The sequence below is a fragment of the Oncorhynchus keta genome, chromosome 9 (assembly GCF_023373465.1).
Source record: "Oncorhynchus keta strain PuntledgeMale-10-30-2019 chromosome 9, Oket_V2, whole genome shotgun sequence".
NCBI classification, from domain to species: domain Eukaryota; kingdom Metazoa; phylum Chordata; class Actinopteri; order Salmoniformes; family Salmonidae; genus Oncorhynchus; species Oncorhynchus keta.
Genome location: NC_068429.1, coordinates 4,152,977 through 4,172,867, shown reverse-complemented (window position 1 = coordinate 4,172,867; position 19,891 = coordinate 4,152,977). Strand labels below are relative to the sequence as shown.

Below are 19,891 nucleotides of genomic sequence, written 5' to 3'. Positions count from 1 at the left end.
CTCTCTCTGTTCCTTATCTATCTCTCTCTCTCTCCTCTCTCTCCTCTCTCTCTCTCTCTCTCTCTCTCTCTCTCTCTCTCTCTCTCTCTCTCTCTCTCTCTCTCTCTCTCTCTTACTTTCCCAAAATGAGTCTGCACCTCTTAACCTCCCTCCCTCCCTCCCTCCCTCCTCCCTCCCTCCCTCCCTCCCTCCCTCCCTCCCTCCCTCCCTCCCTCCCTCCCTCCCTCCCCTCCCTCCCTCCCTCCCTCCCTCCCTCCCTGTCATTCCAATCCCTCCTCTTCGCTCTTTATCTTTCTTTCTCTCTTCTTGCCTCTGGTCTCAATTTCTCTATCAGACATTTACTTCTCATTAGCACTGTCTTTTTCTGTCTCACTCCCATGCTTGCTCTTATGTGTTAGGGCCATTTAGGCCATCCTTTTCCAGGCAAGTAAATGACAAGAGAAGATGTATTAGCCATTTACACCCCCTATATAACCCTATGGGCCCTGGTAAAATGCAGTTCACTACATTTTGGTTATATTTAGTTTTTTTTTAACGTTAAGTTTTGGGACTGACGCCCCCGACTGAGGATTGGTATTGAGCACTGATAAAACCTTCTGTCATCATTTTGACGTCTCCAGATTGTCTTCAGGTGCAGTTTAACGTTAGCTAAGATTGAGGCGAGACCACCAGAACTTAGCTAGCAAACGTTAGCATTGCTCGCTATTCTTTTGACGAACTTTGCTGCTGATGACAACATTACCATCTGTCTAAACTAAGAATTTGATGACATGATCATGATGATGACGAAGTTGTTTCCTACTATAGATTTGCCAACTTTATCAATGTGATCATGTTTCCAAGGACACTATAGTGTAACAAACAGTTGTTAGCCTCCGTCCAGAATGACTGTGGCACTGCGGGTGGATGACTGCTTGAGAACGTTGGGACGGCTCGACCGAGTGACGGAGGTGCAGCCTATGAATTAAAGAATAAGGTGCCATTCAGGACACAAGCCCAAGTAATTGGCTTATAGCTCAATATTGACCTATACTTGTAATTTAAGACGAGGGGCAATCTTCAGGCTGGGCCAAAACAGGGAATTAGGTTTGTTTCAGTGTCGGGGAAATGACTTTGGCTGGATGGAGAGAGCAAACGAGGTAGGAGGAGGAGATGAGAGGAGAGGAGATGAGATGAGATGAGAGGAGAGGAGATGAGATGAGATGAGAGGAGAGGAGAGGAGAGGAGATGAGATGAGAGGAGAGGAGAGGAGATGAGATGAGATGAGATGAGATGAGATGAGATGAGATGAGAGGAGGAGGAGAGGAGAGATGAGATGAGATGAGATGAGATGAGATGAGATGAGATGAGATGAGATGAGATGAGAGAGAGAGAGGAGAGAGGAGAGGAGAGGAGAGGAGAGGAGAGGGAGAGGAGAGGAGAGGAGAGGAGAGGAGAGGAGAGGAGAGGAGAGGAGAGGAGAGGAGAGGAGATATGTTTCTAAACTCAACTGTGTTTTACTGGTTAAACAAAAAGACCAAAAATGAATGCCCCCTGTCCAAGACGCTTGACGTTTTTACCAACAAGTACTTTAGATCTTGTTTCATATGGACCCCTAGTTCTATAGCACAGTAAAGATAGAATGGACCCCTAGTTCTATAGCACAGTAAATATAGAATGGACCCCTAGTTCTATAGCACAGTAAATATAGAATGGACCCCTAGTTCTATAGCACAGTAAAGATAGAATGGACCCCTAGCTCTATAGCAGAGTAAAGATAGAGGACCCCTAGTTCTATAGCACAGTAAAGATAGAATGGACCCCTAGTTCTATAGCACAGTAATGATAGAATGGACCCCTAGCTCTATAGCACAGTAAAGATAGAGGACCCCTAGTTCTATAGCACAGTAAAGATAGAATGGACCCCTAGTTCTATAGCACAGTAATGATAGAATGGACCCCTAGCTCTATAGCACAGTAAAGATAGAATGGACCCCTAGCTCTATAGCACAGTAAAGATAGAATGGACCCCTAGTTCTATAGCACAGTAAAGATAGAATGGACCCCTAGTTCTATAGCACAGTAATGATAGAATGGACCCCTAGCTCTATAGCACAGTAAAGATAGACTGGACCCCTAGCTCTATAGCACAGTAAAGATAGACTGGACCCCTAGTTCTATAGCACAGTAAAGATAGACTGGACCCCTAGTTCTATAGCACAGTACAGATAGAATGGACCCCTAGTTCTATAGCACAGTAATGATAGAATGGACCCCTAGCTCTATAGCAGAGTAAAGATAGACTGGACCCCTAGCTCTATAGCACAGTAAAGATAGACTGGACCCCTAGCTCTATAGCACAGTAAAGATAGACTGGACCCCTAGTTCTATAGCACAGTAATGATAGAATGGACCCCTAGTTCTATAGACAGTGGACCCCCTAGTTCTATAGCACAGTAAAGATAGACACAGTAAGCACAGTAATGATAGAATGGACCCCTAGCTCTATAGCACAGTAAAGATAGAATGGACCCCTAGCTTATAGCTAAAGATAGACTGGACCCCTAGTTCTAGCACAGTAAAGATAGAATGGACCCCTAGTTCTATAGCACAGTAAAGATAGAATGGACCCCTAGCTCTATAGCACAGTAAAGATAGAATGGACCCCTAGTTCTATAGCACAGTAAAGATAGAATGGACCCCTAGTTCTATAGCACAGTAAAGATAGACTGGACCCCTAGTTCTATAGCACAGTAATGATAGAATGGACCCCTAGCTCTATAGCACAGTAAAGATAGACTGGACCCCTAGCTCTATAGCACAGTAAAGATAGACTGGACCCCTAGTTCTATAGCACAGTAAAGATAGAATGGACCCCTAGTTCTATAGCACAGTAATGATAGAATGGACCCCTAGCTCTATAGCACAGTAAAGATAGAATGGACCCCTAGCTCTATAGCACAGTAAAGATAGAATGGACCCCTAGTTCTATAGCACAGTAAAGATAGAATGGACCCCTAGTTCTATAGCACAGTAATGATAGAATGGACCCCTAGCTCTATAGCACAGTAAAGATAGACTGGACCCCTAGCTCTATAGCACAGTAAATATAGAATGGACCCCTAGTTCTATAGCACAGTAAAGATAGAATGGACCCAAAGCTCTATAGCACAGTAAATATAGAATGGACCCCTAGCTCTATAGCACAGTAAATATAGAATGGACCCCTAGTTCTATAGAACAGTAAAGATAGAATGGACCCCTAGCTCTATAGCACAGTAAATATAGAATGGACCCCTAGCTCTATAGCACAGTAAATATAGAATGGACCCCTAGCTCTATAGCACAGTAAATATAGAATGGACCCCTAGCTCTATAGCACAGTAAATATAGAATGGACCCCTAGCTCTATAGCACAGTAAAGATAGAATGGACCCCTAGCTCTATAGCACAGTAAATATAGAATGGACCCCTAGCTCTATAGCACAGTAAAGATAGAATGGACCCCTAGCTCTATAGCACAGTAAATATAGAATGGACCCCTAGCTCTATAGCACAGTAAAGATAGAATGGACCCCTAGTTCTATAGCACAGTAAAGATAGAATGGACCCCTAGCTCTATAGCACAGTAAAGATAGAATGGACCCCTAGCTCTATAGCACAGTAAAGATAGAATGGACCCTAGTCTATAGCACAGTAAATATAGAATGGACCCCTAGCTCTATAGCACAGTAAAGATAGAATGGACCCCTAGCTCTATAGCACAGTAAATATAGAATGGACCCTAGCTCTATAGCACAGTAAATATAGAATGGACCCCTAGCTCTATAGCACAGTAAATATAGAATGGACCCCTAGCTCTATAGCACAGTAAATATAGAATGGACCCCTAGCTCTATAGCACAGTAAAGATAGAATGGACCCCTAGCTCTATAGCACAGTAAATATAGAATGGACCCCTAGCTCTATAGCACAGTAAAGATAGAATGGACCCCTAGCTCTATAGCACAGTAAATATAGAATGGACCCCTAGCTCTATAGCACAGTAAATATAGAATGGACCCCTAGCTCTATAGCACAGTAAATATAGAATGGACCCCTAGCTCTATAGCACAGTAAAGATAGAATGGACCCCTAGCTCTATAGCACAGTAAATATAGAATGGACCCCTAGCTCTATAGCACAGTAAAGATAGAATGGACCCTAGCTCTATAGCACAGTAAATATAGAATGGACCCCTAGCTCTATAGCACAGTAAATATAGAATGGACCCCTAGCTCTATAGCACAGTAAAGATAGAATGGACCCCTAGCTCTATAGCACAGTAAAGATAGAATGGACCCCTAGCTCTATAGCACAGTAAAGATAGAATGGACCCCTAGCTCTATAGCACAGTAAAGATAGAATGGACCCCTAGCTCTATAGCACAGTAAATATAGAATGGACCCCTAGCTCTATAGCACAGTAAATATAGAATGGACCCCTAGCTCTATAGCACAGTAAAGATAGAATGGACCCCTAGCTCTATAGCACAGTAAAGATAGAATGGACCCTAGCTCTATAGCACAGTAAATATAGAATGGACCCCTAGCTCTATAGCACAGTAAATATAGAATGGACCCTAGCTCTATAGCACAGTAAATATAGAATGGACCCCTAGCTCTATAGCACAGTAAAGATAGAATGGACCCCTAGCTCTATAGCACAGTAAAGATAGAATGGACCCAAAGCTCTATAGCACAGTAAAGATAGAATGGACCCCTAGCTCTATAGCACAGTAAAGATAGAATGGACCCCTAGCTCTATAGCACAGTAAAGATAGAATGGACCCCTAGCTCTATAGCACAGTAAATATAGAATGGACCCCTAGCTCTATAGCACAGTAAAGATAGAATGGACCCCTAGCTCTATAGCACAGTAATGATAGAATGGACCCCTAGCTCTATAGCACAGTAAAGATAGAATGGACCCCTAGCTCTATAGCACAGTAAAGATAGAATGGACCCCTAGCTCTATAGCACAGTAAATATAGAATGGACCCCTAGCTCTATAGCACAGTAAATATAGAATGGACCCCTAGCTCTATAGCACAGTAAAGATAGAATGGACCTCTAGCTCTATAGCACAGTAAATATAGAATGGACCCCTAGCTCTATAGCACAGTAAATATAGAATGGACCCCTAGCTCTATAGCACAGTAAATATAGAATGGACCCCTAGCTCTATAGCACAGTAAAGATAGAATGGACCCCTAGCTCTATAGCACAGTAAAGATAGAATGGACCCAAAGCTCTATAGCACAGTAAAGATAGAATGGACCCCTAGCTTTATAGCACAGTAAAGATAGAATGGACCCCTAGCTCTATAGCACAGTAAAGATAGAATGGACCCCTAGCTCTATAGCACAGTAAAGATAGAATGGACCCCTAGTTCTATAGCACAGTAAAGATAGAATGGACCCCTAGCTCTATAGCAGAGTAAAGATATAATGGACCCCTAGCTCTATAGCACAGTAAAGATAGAATGGACCCCTAGCTCTATAGCACAGTAAAGATAGAATGGACCCCTAGCTCTATAGCACAGTAAAGATAGAATGGACCCCTAGCTCTATAGCACATTAAAGATAGAGTGGACCCCTAGTTCTATAGCACAGTAAAGATAGAGGACCCCTAGCTCTATAGCACAGTAAAGATAGAGGACCCCTAGCTCTATAGAACAGTAAAGATAGAATGGACCCCTAGCTCTATAGCACAGTAAAGATAGAATGGACCCCTAGCTCTATAGCACAGTAAAGATAGAATGGACCCCTAGTTCTATAGCAGTGTAATGATAGAATGGACCCCTAGCTCTATAGCACAGTAAAGATAGAATGGCTCGGCTACCGATCTTAAGCTGCCAGACATTAGCGTCATGCCAACCAGACATTAGTGTCATTCCAACCAGACATTAGTGTCATTCCAACCAGACATTAGTGTCATTACAACCAGATATTAGTGTCATGCCAACAAGACATTAGCGTCATGCCAACAAGACATTAGTGTCATTCCAACCAGACATTAGTGTCATGCCAACCAGACATTTAGCGTCATGCCAACAAGACATTAGCGTCATGCCAACAAGACATTAGCGTCATGCCAACAAGACCCAGGGAGCTAGGAGTAGGGCTCCCTGGGTGACTCAGCATGATGTTACTGGCAGTAGGGCTCCCGGGGTCTCTCAACATGAGATTACTAGGAGTAGGGCTCCCTGGGTGACTCAGCATGAGGTTACTGGCAGTAGGGCTCGCTGGGTCTCTCAACGTGATGTTACTAGGAGTAGGGCTCCCTGGGTCTCTCAGCATGAGGTTACTAGGAGTAGGGCTCTCTGGGTCTCAGCACGAGGTTACTAAGAGTAGGGCTCCCTGGGTCTCTCTGCATGAGGTTACTAGGAGTAGGGTTCCCTGGGTCTCTCAGCATGAGGTTACTAGGAGTAGGGCTCTCTGGGTCTCAGCACGAGGTTACTAAGAGTAGGGCTCCCTGGGTCTCTCAGCATGAGGTTACTAGGAGTAGGGTTCCCTGGGTCTCTCAGCATGAGGTTACTAGGAGTAGGGCTCTCTGGGTCTCAGCACGAGGTTACTAAGAGTAGGGCTCCCTGGGTCTCCCAACATGATGTTACTAGGAATAGGGCTCCCTGGGTCTCAGCATGAGGTTACTAGGAGTATGGCTCCCTGGGTCTCTCAGCATGATGTTACTAGGAGTATGGCTCCCTGGGTCTCTCAGCATGATGTTACTAGGAGTAGGGCTCCCTGGGTCTCACAGCATGAGGTTACTAGGAGTAGGGCTCTCTGGGTCTCAGCACGAGGTTACTAAGAGTAGGGCTCCCTGGGTCTCACAGCATGAGTTTACTAGGAGTAGGGTTCCCTGGGTCTCTCAGCATGAGGTTACTAGGAGTAGGGCTCCCTGGGTCTCTCAGCATGAGGTTACTAGGAGTAGGGCTCCCTGGGTCTCAACATGATGTTACTAGGAATAGGGCTCCCTGGGTCTCAGCATGAGGTTACTAGGAATAGGGCTCCCTGGGTCTCTCAACATGATGTTACTAGGAATAGGGCTCCCTGGGTCTCAGCATGAGGTTACTAGGAGTATGGCTCCCTAGGTCTCTCAGCATGATGTTACTAGGAGTAGGGCTCCCTGGGTCTCAGCATGAGGTTACTAGGAGTATGGCTCCCTGGGTCTCTCAGCATGATGTTACTAGGAGTAGGGCTCCCTGGGTCTCAACATGAGGTTACTAGGCGTAGGGCTCCCTGGGTCTCAACATGAGGTTACTAGGAGTAAGGGCTCCCTGGGTCTCAGCATGAGGTTACTAGGAATAGGGCTCCCTGGGTCTCTCAACATGATGTTACTAGGAATAGGGCTCCCTGGGTCTCAGCATGAGGTTACTAGGAATAGGGCTCCCTGGGTCTCTCAACATGATGTTACTAGGAATAGGGCTCCCTGGGTCTCAGCATGAGGTTACTAGGAGTATGGCTCCCTGGGTCTCTCAGCATGATGTTACTAGGAGTAGGGCTCCCTGGGTCTCAACATGAGGTTACTAGGAGTAGGGCTCCCTGGGTCTCCCAACATGATGTTACTAGGAATAGGGCTCCCTGGGTCTCAGCATGAGGTTACTAGGAGTATGGCTCCCTGGGTCTCTCAGCATGATGTTACTAGGAGTAGGGCTCCCTGGGTCTCTCAGCATCAGGTTACTAGGAGTACGGCTCTTTGGGTCTCAGCATGAGGTTACTAGGAGTAGGGCTCCCTGGGTCTCAGCATGAGGTTACTGTCCATATACTAGAGAGTACACACAGACAACTTTACTTCTATTTTGATATTTTTTTGTTTTGTTTTTATAGCTACAAGATATCGATCATAGACAACTATAATATAATAACTAGCTAACAAATTAATTAACAGGTGGAACTAACTAATTAACTAACTAATTAACTAACTAGCTAACTAATTTACCAAGTAGCTAACTTATTAACTAACTAGCTAACTTGTTAACTAACAGGTGGATCTAACTAGCTAACTAATAACTAAATAACTAAATAACTAAATAATAACTAATTAACTAGCTAACTAATTAACTAACTAGCTAACTAATTAACAAACTAGCTAACAAATTAACTAACTAGTGAACTAACTAGCTAACTAATTAACTAACTAGCTAACTTATTAACTAACAGGTGGAACTAACTAGCTAACTAATTAACTAACGTGCTAACTAATTAACTAACTAGCAAACTTATTAACTAACAGGTGGAACTAACTCATCTGTTTCTCTGTCTCTCTCTGTGCAGCGATATCGACAGAGGGCAGCACCACGCTGGGGGTACAGCAGACCTTGATCAGCAGCAGTAGCAGTAAGCCAGGTGTAGGAGGTAAAGGGGACCTTTCTCTCCCTGGCACAGAGGAGGTCGGAGGTACCTCGACCCGTACCATCCCCACCGCCTGCGTCAGGCCCACGCACCCCCTACGAAGCTTCGCCAATCCCCTCCTGCCTCCACCCATGGGCACCATCGACCCCAAGGTCTACACACCCATGATGCCACATTCAAGTGAGTCCAATGTAAGGGACTGGGTTTGACGCTAGTGTTGGGTGATACAATAAAATGACCTGTGGACCTTCATATGCACATCTATGGACAATATAACCAAGAATATAAAACAAATGTTTTAAGGCTGATTTCTGAACAATGACCTTTTTTATCTAATTGTCTCATATTTACATATTACAGAAAGAGGGATAGTCAGTTGGAAAGGGGGATATCTAGTCAGTTGGAAAGGGGGATATCTAGTCAGTTGGAAAGGGAAAGGGGGATATCTAGTCTGTTGTACAGGGGGATATCTAGTCAGTTGTAAAGGGGGATACCCAGTCAGTTGGAAAGGGGGATATCTAGTCAGTTGTAAAGGGGGATATCTAGTCAGTTGTAAAGGGGGATACCTAGTCAGTTGGAAAGGGGGATATCTAGTCAGTTGTAAAGGGGGATACCTAGTCAGTTGGAAAGGGGATACCTAGTCAGTTGGAAAGGGGGATATCTAGTCAGTTGGAAAGGGGGATACCTAGTCAGTTGGAAAGGGGATACCTAGTCAGTTGTAAAGGGGGATATCTAGTCAGTTGGAAAGGGGATATCTAGTCAGTTGGAAAGGGGATATCTAGTCAGTTGGAAAGGGGGATATCTAGTCAGTTGGAAAGGGGATACCTAGTCAGTTGGAAAGGGGATATCTAGTCAGTTGGAAAGGGGGATACCTAGTCAGTTGGAAAGGGGGATACCTAGTCAGTTGGAAAGGGGGATATCTAGTCAGTTGGAGTTGAAAGGGGATACCTAGTCAGTTGTAAAGGGGGATACCTAGTCAGGGGTTGTAAAGGGGATATCTAGTCAGTTGGAAAGGGGATATCTAGTCAGTTGGAAAGGGGGATACCTAGTCAGTTGGAAAGGGGGGGATACCTAGTCAGTTGGAAAGGGGGGGGATACCTAGTCAGTTGGAAAGGGGGATATCTAGTCAGTTGTAAAGGGGATACCTAGTCAGTTGGAAAGGGGATATCTAGTCAGTTGGAAAGGGGGATACCTAGTCAGTTGGAAAGGGGGGATACCTAGTCAGTTGGAAAGGGGATATCTAGTCAGTTGGAAAGGGGATATCTAGTCAGTTGGAAAGGGGATATCTAGTCAGTTGGGGAAAGGGGGATATCTAGTCAGTTGGAAAGGGGGATATCTAGTCAGTTGGAAAGGGGGATATCTAGTCAGTTGGAAAGGGGGGGATATCTAGTCAGTTGGAAAGGGGATATCTAGTCAGTTGGAAAGGGGGATATCTAGTCAGTTGGAAAGGGGGATACCTAGTCAGTTGGAAAGGGGATATCTAGGTTGGAAAGGGGGATATCTAGTCAGTTGGAAAACCTAGTCAGTTGGAAAGGGGGATACCTAGTCAGTTGGAAAAAGGGGGATACCTAGTCAGTTGGAAAGGGGATACCTAGTCAGTTGGAAAGGAAAGGGGATATCTAGTCAGTTGGAAAGGGGGGATATCTAGTCAGTTGGAAAGGGGGATACCTAGTCAGTTGGAAAGGGGGATACCTAGTCAGTTGGAAAGGGGATACCTAGTCAGTTGGAAAGGGGATACCTAGTCAGTTGGAAAGGGGGATACCTAGTCAGTTGGAAAGGGGGATACCTAGTCAGTTGGAAAGGGGGATAAGTCAGGGGGGATACCTAGTCAGTTGGAAAGGGGATACCTAGTCAGTTGGAAAGGGGGATACCTAGTCAGTTGGAAAGGGGATACCTAGTCAGTTGGAAAGGGGGAAAGGGGGATACCTAGTCAGTTGGAAAGGGGATACCTAGTCAGTTGGAAAGGGGGATACCTAGTCAGTTGGAAAGGGGGATACCTAGTCAGTTGGAAAGGGGATATCTAGTCAGTTGGAAAGGGGATACCTAGTCAGTTGGAAAGGGGGATACCTAGTCAGTTGGAAAGGGGGATATCTAGTCAGTTGGAAAGGGGGATATCTAGTCAGTTGGAAAGGGGATACCTGGAAAGGGGATATCTAGTCAGTTGGAAAGGGGGATACCTAGTCAGTTGGAAAGGGGGATATCTAGTCAGTTGGAAAGGGGGATACCTAGTCAGTTGGAAAGGGGGGATATCTAGTCAGTTGGAAAGGGGATATCTAGTCAGTTGGAAAGGGGGATAAGGGGGATATCAGTTTGGAAAGGGGATATCTAGTCAGTTGGAAAGGGGGATACCTAGTCAGTTGGAAAGGGAAAGGGGATATCTAGTCAGTTGGAAAGGGGGATACTAGTCAGTTGGAAAGGGGGATATCTAGTCAGTTGGAAAGGGGGATATCTAGTCAGTTGGAAAGGGGATATCTAGTCAGTTGGAAAGGGGGATACCTAGTCAGTTGGAAAGGGGGATATCTAGTCAGTTGGAAAGGGGATACCTAGTCAGTTGGAAAGGGGATACCTAGTCAGTTGGAAAGGGGATACCTAGTCAGTTGTAAGGGGGATATCTAGTCAGTTGGAAAGGGGATACCTAGTCAGTTGGAAAGGGGGATATCTAGTCAGTTGGAAAGGGGGATACCTAGTCAGTTGGAAAGGGGATATCTAGTCAGTTGGAAAGGGGATACCTAGTCAGTTGGAAAGGGGGGGATATCTAGTCAGTTGGAAAGGGGATACCTAGTCAGTTGGAAAGGGGGATACCTAGTCAGTTGGAAAGGGGGATATCTAGTCAGTTGGAAAGGGGGATACCTAGTCAGTTGGAAAGGGGGATACCTAGTCAGTTGGAAAGGGGGATATCTAGTCAGTTGGAAAGGGGGGATACCTAGTCAGTTGGAAAGGGGGATATCTAGTCAGTTGGAAAGGGGATACCTAGTCAGTTGGAAAGGGGGATATCTAGTCAGTTGGAAAGGGGATATCTAGTCAGTTGGAAAGGGGATACCTAGTCAGTTGGAAAGGGGGATATCTTGGAAAGTCAGTTGGAAAGGGGATACCTAGTCAGTTGGAAAGGGGGATATCTAGTCAGTTGGAAAGGGGGATACCTAGTCAGTTGGAAAGGGGGATACCTAGTCAGTTGGAAAGGGGGATACCTAGTCAGTTGGAAAGGGGATACCTAGTCAGTTGGAAAGGGGATATCTAGTCAGTTGGAAAGGGGGATATCCTAGTCAGTTGGAAAGGGGGATACCTAGTCAGTTGGAAAGGGGGATACCTAGTCAGTTGGAAAGGGGGGGGATACCTAGTCAGTTGGAAAGGGGGGATATCTAGTCAGTTGGAAAGGGGGATACCTAGTCAGTTGGAAAGGGGGATATCTAGTCAGTTGGAAAGGGGGATATCTAGTCAGTTGGAAAGGGGGATATCTAGTCAGTTGGAAAGGGGGATATCTAGTCAGTTGGAAAGGGGATATCTAGTCAGTTGGAAAGGGGAAAGGGGGATACCTAGTCAGTTGGAAAGGGGGATACCTAGTCAGTTGGAAAGGGGGATATCTAGTCAGTTGGAAAGGGGATATATCTAGTCAGTTGGAAAGGGGGATATCTAGTCAGTTGGAAAGGGGATATCTAGTCAGTTGGAAAGGATATCTAGTCAGTTGGAAAGGGGGATACCTAGTCAGTTGGAAAGGGGGATATCTAAAGTCAGTTGGAAAGGGGGATATCTAGTCAGTTGGAAAGGGGGATACCTAGTCAGTTGGAAAGGGGGATACCTAGTCAGTTGGAAAGGGGGATACCTAGTCAGTTGGAAAGGGGGGGATATCTAGTCAGTTGGAAAGGGGGATACCTAGTCAGTTGGAAAGGGGATACCTAGTCAGTTGGAAAGGGGATACCTAGTCAGTTGGAAAGGGGGATACCTAGTCATAAAGGGGGATACTAGTCAGTTGGAAAGGGGGATATCTAGTCAGTTGGAAAGGGGGATACCTAGTCAGTTGGAAAGGGGATATCTAGTCAGTTGGAAAGGGGATATCTAGTCAGTTGGAAAGGGAAAGGGGATATCCTAGTCAGTTGGAAAGGGGATACCTAGTCAGTTGGAAAGGGGGATACCTAGTCAGTTGGAAAGGGGGATATACTAGTCAGTTGGAAAGGGGGATATCTAGTCAGTTGGAAAGGGGATATCTAGTCAGTTGGAAAGGGGGATATCTAGGTTGGAAAGGGGATACCTAGTCAGTTGGAAAGGGGATACCTAGGGTTGGAAAGGGGGGGGGATACCTAGTCAGTTGTCAGTTGGAAAGGGGATATCTAGTCAGTTGGAAAGGGGATACCTAGTCAGTTGGAAAGGAAAGGGGATACCTAGTCAGTTGGAAAGGAAAGGGGATACCTAGTCAGTTGGAAAGGTTGGAAAGGGGGATACCTAGTCAGTTGGAAAGGGGGATACCTAGTCAGTTGGAAAGGGGATATCTAGTCAGTTGGAAAGGGGGATACCTAGTCAGTTGGAAAGGGGGATAAAGGGAAAGGGGGATAAAGGGGATACTAGTCAGTTGGAAAGGGGGATATCTAGTCAGTTGGAAAGGGGATACCTAGTCAGTTGGAAAGGGGGATACCTAGTCAGTTGTAAAGGGGGATATCTAGTCAGTTGGAAAGGGGGATACCTAGTCAGTTGTAAAGGGGGATATCTAGTCAGTTGGAAAGGGGATACCTAGTCAGTTGTAAAGGGGGATATCTAGTCAGTTGGAAAGGGGGGATACCTAGTCAGTTGGAAAGGGGGATACCTAGTCAGTTGGAAAGGGGATATCTAGTCAGTTGGAAAGGGGGATATCTAGTCAGTTGGAAAGGGGATAGTCAGTTGGAAAGGGGGATACCTAGTCAGTTGGAAAGGGGGATACCTAGTCAGTTGGAAAGGGGATATCTAGTCAGTTGGAAAGGGGGATACCTAGTCAGTTGGAAAGGGGAAAGGGGGATACCTAGTCAGTTGGAAAGGATATCTAGTCAGTTGGAAAGGGGGATACCTAGTCAGTTGGAAAGGGGGATATCTAGTCAGTTGGAAAGGGGGGGATACCTAGTCAGTTGGAAAGGGGATAGTCAGTAGTCAGTTGGAAAGGGGGATACCTAGTCAGTTGGAAAGGGGGGATATCTAGTCAGTTGGAAAGGGGATATCTAGTCAGTTGGAAAGGTTGGAAAGGGGATACCTAGTCAGTTGGAAAGGGGGATATCTAGTCAGTTGGAAAGGGGGATACCAGTTGGAAAGGGGATACCTCAGTTGGAAAGGGGGTCAGTTGGAAAGGAGGGGATATCTAGTCAGTTGGAAAGGGGGATACCTAGTCAGTTGGAAAGGGGATACCTAGTCAGTTGGAAAGGGGGATACCTAGTCAGTTGGAAAGGGGGATACCTAGTCAGTTGGAAAGGGGGATATCTAGTCAGTTGGAAAGGGGGATATCTAGTCAGTTGGAAAGGGGGATACCTAGTCAGTTGGAAAGGGGGATATCTAGTCAGTTGGAAAGGGGGATACCTCTAGTCAGTTGGAAAGGGAAAGGGGGATATCTAGTCAGTTGGAAAGGGGGATACCTAGTCAGTTGGAAAGGGGGATACCTAGTCAGTTGGAAAGGGGGATATCTAGTCAGTTGGAAAGGGGGATATCTAGTCAGTTGGAAAGGGGGATATCTAGTCAGTTGGAAAGGGGGATATCTAGTCAGTTGGAAAGGGGGATACCTAGTCAGTTGGAAAGGGAAAGGGGGATATCTAGTCAGTTGTAAAGGGGGATATCTAGTCAGTTGGAAAGAAAGGGGATACCTAGTCAGTTGGAAAGGGGGATATCTAGTCAGTTGGAAAGGGGATATCTAGTCAGTTGGAAAGGGGGATATCTAGTCAGTTGGAAAGGGGATACCTAGTCAGTTGGAAAGGGGATATCTAGTCAGTTGGAAAGGGGATACCTAGTCAGTTGGAAAGGGGGATACCTAGTCAGTTGGAAAGGGGATATCTAGTCAGTTGGAAAGTTGGAAAGGGGATATCTAGTCAGTTGGAAAGGGGGATAGAAAGGGGGATACCTAGTCAGTTGGAAAGGGGATATCTAGTCAGTTGGAAAGGGAAAGGGGGATATCTAGTCAGTTGGAAAGGGAAAGGGGGATATCTAGTCAGTTGGAAAGGGGGATATCTAGTCAGTTGGAAAGAGGGATACCCAGTCAGTTGTAAAGGGAAAGGGGGATATCTAGTCAGTTGGAAAGGGGGATATCTAGTCAGTTGGAAAGGGAAAGGGGATATCTAGTCAGTTGGAAAGGGGGATATCTAGTCAGTTGGAAAGGGGGATACCTAGTCAGTTGGAAAGGGGGATATCTAGTCAGTTGGAAAGGGGGATATCTAGTCAGTTGGAAAGGGGGATATCTAGTCAGTTGGAAAGGGGATACCTAGTCAGTTGGAAAAGGGGATACCTAGTCAGTTGGAAAGGGGGATACCTAGTCAGTTGGAAAGGGGGGGGATATCTAGTCAGTTGGAAAGTGGGATATCTAGTCAGTTGGAAAGGGGATACCTAGTCAGTTGGAAAGGGGGATATCTAGTCAGTTGGAAAGGGGGATATCTAGTCAGTTGGAAAGGGAAAGGGGGATATCTAGTCAGTTGGAAAGGGGATACCTAGTCAGTTGGAAAGGGGGGATACCTAGTCAGTTGGAAAGGGGATACCTAGTCAGTTGGAAAGGGGGATATCTAGTCAGTTGGGGTTGGATATATCCTAGTCAGTTGGAAAGGGGATACCTAGTCAGTTGGAAAGGGGATACCTAGTCAGTTGGAAAGGGGGGGATATCTAGTCAGTTGGAAAGGGGATATCTAGTCAGTTGTAAAGGGGGGGGATATCTAGTCAGTTGGAAAGGGGGATACCTAGTCAGTTGTAAAGGGGGATACCTAGTCAGTTGGAAAGGGGGATATCTAGTCAGTTGGAAAGGGGGATATCTAGTCAGTTGGAAAGGGGGATACCTAGTCAGTTGGAAAGGGAAAGGGGGATATCTAGTCAGTTGGAAAGGGGGATATCTAGTCAGTTGGAAAGGGGGATATCTAGTCAGTTGGAAAGGGGGATATCTAGTCAGTTGGAAAGGGGGATATCTAGTCAGTTGGAAAGGGGGATATCTAGTCAGTTGGAAAGGGGATATCTAGTCAGTTGGAAAGGGGGATATCTAGTCAGTTGGAAAGGGGATAAGTCAGTTGGAAAGGGGGATATCTAGTCAGTTGGAAAGGGGGATAACTAGTCAGTTGGAAAGGGGGGGATATCTAGTCAGTTGGAAAGGGGATATCTAGTCAGTTGGAAAGGGGGATATCTAGTCAGTTGGAAAGGGGGATATCTAGTCAGTTGGAAAGGGGGATACCTAGTCAGTTGTAAAGGGGGATATCTAGTCAGTTGGAAAGGGGGATACCTAGTCAGTTGGAAAGGGGGATACCTAGTCAGTTGTAAATGGAAAGGGGGATATCTAGTCAGTTGGAAAGGGGGATATCTAGTCAGTTGGAAAGGGGATATCCTAGTCAGTTGGAAAGGGGGATATCTAGTCAGTTGGAAAGGGGGATACCTAGTCAGTTGGAAAGGGGGATACCTAGTCAGTTGGAAAGGGGGATATCTAGTCAGTTGGAAAGGGGGATATCTAGTCAGTTGGAAAGGGGGATATCTAGTCAGTTGGAAAGGGGGATACCTAGTCAGTTGGAAAGGGGGATATCTAGTCAGTTGGAAAGGGGGATATCTAGTCAGTTGGAAAGGGGGATACCTAGTCAGTTGGAAAGGGGGATATCTAGTCAGTTGGAAAGGGGGATATCTAGTCAGTTGGAAAGGGGGATATCTAGTCAGTTGGAAAGGGGGATATCTAGTCAGTTGGAAAGGGGGATATCTAGTCAGTTGGAAAGGGGGATACCTAGTCAGTTGGAAAGGGGGATACCTAGTCAGTTGGAAAGAAAGGGGGATACCTAGTCAGTTGGAAAGGGGATAAGTCAGTTGGAAAGGGGGATATCTAGTCAGTTGGAAAGGGGATACCTAGTCAGTTGGAAAGGGGGGATATCTAGTCAGTTGGAAAGGGGATACCTAGTCAGTTGGAAAGGGGATATCTAGTCAGTTGGAAAGGGGGATATCTAGTCAGTTGGAAAGGGGGATACCTAGTCAGTTGGAAAGGGGATATCTAGTCAGTTGGAAAGGGGATATCTAGTCAGTTGGAAAAAGGGGATATCTAGTCAGTTGGAAAGGGGGATACCTAGTCAGTTGGAAAGGGGATACCTAGTCAGTTGGAAAGGGGGATACCTAGTCAGTTGGAATAGGTTGGGATACCTAGTCAGTTGGAAAGGGGGATATCTAGTCAGTTGGAAAGGGGATATCTAGTCAGTTGGAAAGAAAGGGGGGGGATATCTAGTCAGTTGGAAAGGGGATACCTAGTCAGTTGGAAAGGGGGGGATACCTAGTCAGTTGGAAAGGGGATATCTAGTCAGTTGGAAAGAGGGATATCTAGTCAGTTGGGGAAAGGGGATATCTAGTCAGTTGGAAAGGGGAAGGTCAGTTGGAAAGGGGGATATCTAGTCAGTTGGAAAGGGGATACCTAGTCAGTTGGAAAGGAAAGGGGATATCTAGTCAGTTGGAAAGGGGATATCTAGTCAGTTGGAAAGGGGATATTTAGTCAGTTGGAAAGGGGATACCTAGTCAGTTGGAAAGGAAAGGGGATATCTAGTCAGTTGGAAAGGGGGATATCTAGTCAGTTGGAAAGGGGGATATCTAGTCAGTTGGAAAGGGAAAGGGGGATATCTAGTCAGTTGGAAAGGGGGATATCTAGTCAGTTGTACAGGGAAAGGGGGATATCTAGTCAGTTGTAAAAAGGGGGATACCTAGTCAGTTGTACAGGGAAAGGGGGATACCTAGTCAGTTGTAAAGGGGGATACCTAGTCAGTTGGAAAGGGAAAGGGGGATATCTAGTCAGTTGTAAAGGGAAAGGGGGATATCTAGTCAGTTGGAAAGGGGGATATCTAGTCAGTTGTAAAGGGAAAGGGGGATATCTAGTCAGTTGTAAAGGGAAAGGGGGATATCTAGTCAGTTGGAAAGAGAAAGGGGGATATCTAGTCAGTTGTTCAACTGAATACCTTCAACTGAAATTTGACTTCTGCATTTAACCCAACCCATCTGAATCAGAGAGGTGCAGGGGGTCTGCATTAATCAACATCCACGTCTTCGGTGCCCCGGGAAACAGTGGATTAACTGCCTTGCTCAGGACGACATATTTTTATCTTGTCAGGGATTCGATCCAGCAACACTTTTGGTTACTGGCCCAATGCTTTAACCAGTAGGCTACCTGCTGCCCCTCCTCCAGGAAGTAGGTCGTGCTACAGCAGGAAGTCGGTCGTGCTACAGCAAGAAGTAGGTTGTGCTACAGCAGGAAGTCGGTCGTGCTACAGCAGGAAGTAGGTTGTGCTACAGCAGGATGTAGGTTGTGCTACAGCAGGAAGTAAGTCGTGCTACAGCAGGAAGTAGGTCGTGCTACAGCAGGAAGTAGGTCGTGCTTCAGCAGGAAGTAGGTTGTGCTACAGCAGGAAGTAGGTCATGCTACAGCAGGAAGTAGGTCATGCTACAGCAGGAAGTAAGTCGTGCTACAGCAGGAAGTAGGTCGTGCTACAGCAGGAAGTAGGTCGTGCTACAGCAGGAAGTAGGTCGTGCTACAGCAGGAAGTAGGTCATGCTACAGCAGGAAGTCGGTCGTGCTACAGCAGGAAGTAGGTCATGCTACAGCAGGAAGTAAGTCAGTGCTACAGCAGGAAGTCAGGTCATGCTACAGCAGGAAGTGGGTCGTACTACAGCAGGAAGTAGGTCATGCTACAGCAGGAAGTAAGTCATGCTACAGCAGGAAGTCGGTCGTGCTACAGCAGGAAGTGGGTCGTACTACAGCAGGAAGTAGGTTGTGCTACAGTAGGAAGTAAGTTGTGCTACAGCAAGAAGTAGGTTGTGCTACAGCAGGAAGTAGGTTGTGCTACAGCAGGAAGTAGGTTGTGCTACAGCAGGAAGTAGGTTGTGCTACAGCAGGAAGTAAGTTGTGCTACAGCAAGAAGTAGGTTGTGCTACAGCAGGAAGTAGGTCGTGCTACAGCAGGAATTAGGTCGTGCTACAGCAGGAAGTAGGTTGTGCTACAGTAGGAAGTAGGTCATGCTACAGCAGGAAGTAGGTCGTGCTTCAGCAGGAAGTCTGTCGTGCTACAGCAGGAAGTAGGTTGTGCTACAGCAGGATGTAGGTTGTGCTACAGCAGGAAGTAAGTCGTGCTACAGCAGGAAGTAGGTCGTGCTACAGCAGGAAGTAGGTCGTGCTACAGCAGGAGGTAGGTCATGCTACAGCAGGAAGTAGGTCGTGCTACAGCAGGAAGTAGGTTGTGCTACATCAGGAAGTAGGTCATGCTACAGCAGGAAGTCGGTTGTGCTACAGCAGGAAGTAGGTTGTGCTACAGCAGGATGTAGGTCGTGCTACAGCAGGAAGTAGGTTGTGCTACAGCAAGAAGTAGGTTGTGCTACAGCAGGAAGTAGGTCGTGCTACAGCAGGAAGTAGGTTGTGCTACAGCAGGAAGTAGGTCATGCTACAGCAGGAAGTAGGTTGTTGATACAGGAGCTCCATTGTCTGGCTCCACTACTACTCTACAGAACCAGATATCTTCATTATCATCGATGATGTGTTAGCCATCAAGCCAGTCTGTTAATGCTTGAGCTAATTAGATCTCCGTTATTAAATGGGCGAAAGTGATTTGGCCCGTAGCGAAGGTAAACGACAGTTATGTGATTAGAAAGGCAAGGGAGAAAGATGGTCTATTCCTGCCTGAAGGGAGGAATACACACACACACACACAAATAGCCTTTCCCTCTCTCTATCTCACTTTCACTCTCTTTCTCTCTCTCTCTCCTCTCTTATGCAGGCAGGCAGGAATAGCCTCTCTGATGATAGAACTAAGCTCATGATGCATTTATAATTTATATTCTTTCAAGAATCACTGGGTACATATCATTAATTTATAAGTCCAAAAATATATGTAAGCAACTCAGGCTTCTATCTGTAAATCACTCTGATAACGAGCATCTCAATTACGTGTCTGAGAATGAAGGTGATGAACTGTATGTGAGAGAACTTCCTCCTGGGCGAAGGACATTAGCTTTAGCCCATTGAGCCCCTGTAAAAGACTGCAAGCACCCTCCGTTGCGGAACTGGAGAGCGTTTCTCTGGCGTTTTCTACTGTGTTCACTGGGCTCTTAGCTCGTGGAAATCAATAAAATATCGTCTTTGAAGGAATTCTCCCAGTCAGACTGGAGAGGTGGTTTTAAAGGATGTTTAGCCCAGCAGTAGTATCAGTTCGGGATTGTCCAGTAGACTGGATGTGTCCCAAATGGAACTCTGTTCCCTTTAAAATGTGTCCCAAATGGAACTCTGTTCCCTTTAAAATGTGTCCCAAATGGAACCATTTTCCCTTAAAAGCGCACTACTTTTGACCAGAGCCCATAGACTATTACTTTGTGAGCCC

The 19,891-nt window shown here is 45.9% G+C and overlaps 1 protein-coding gene across 1 annotated transcript in view; it reads left to right on the top strand.

The window, feature by feature from the left end:
• Positions 1-19,891, top strand: part of LOC118380388 (netrin receptor DCC-like) — a 689,822-nt gene that overhangs the window by 623,785 nt on the left and 46,146 nt on the right. The window contains exon 27 of the mRNA XM_052526014.1: positions 8,294-8,551. Within this exon, the coding sequence (XP_052381974.1) occupies positions 8,294-8,551 (258 nt within the window). The remainder of the gene's footprint in view (positions 1-8,293; positions 8,552-19,891) is intronic.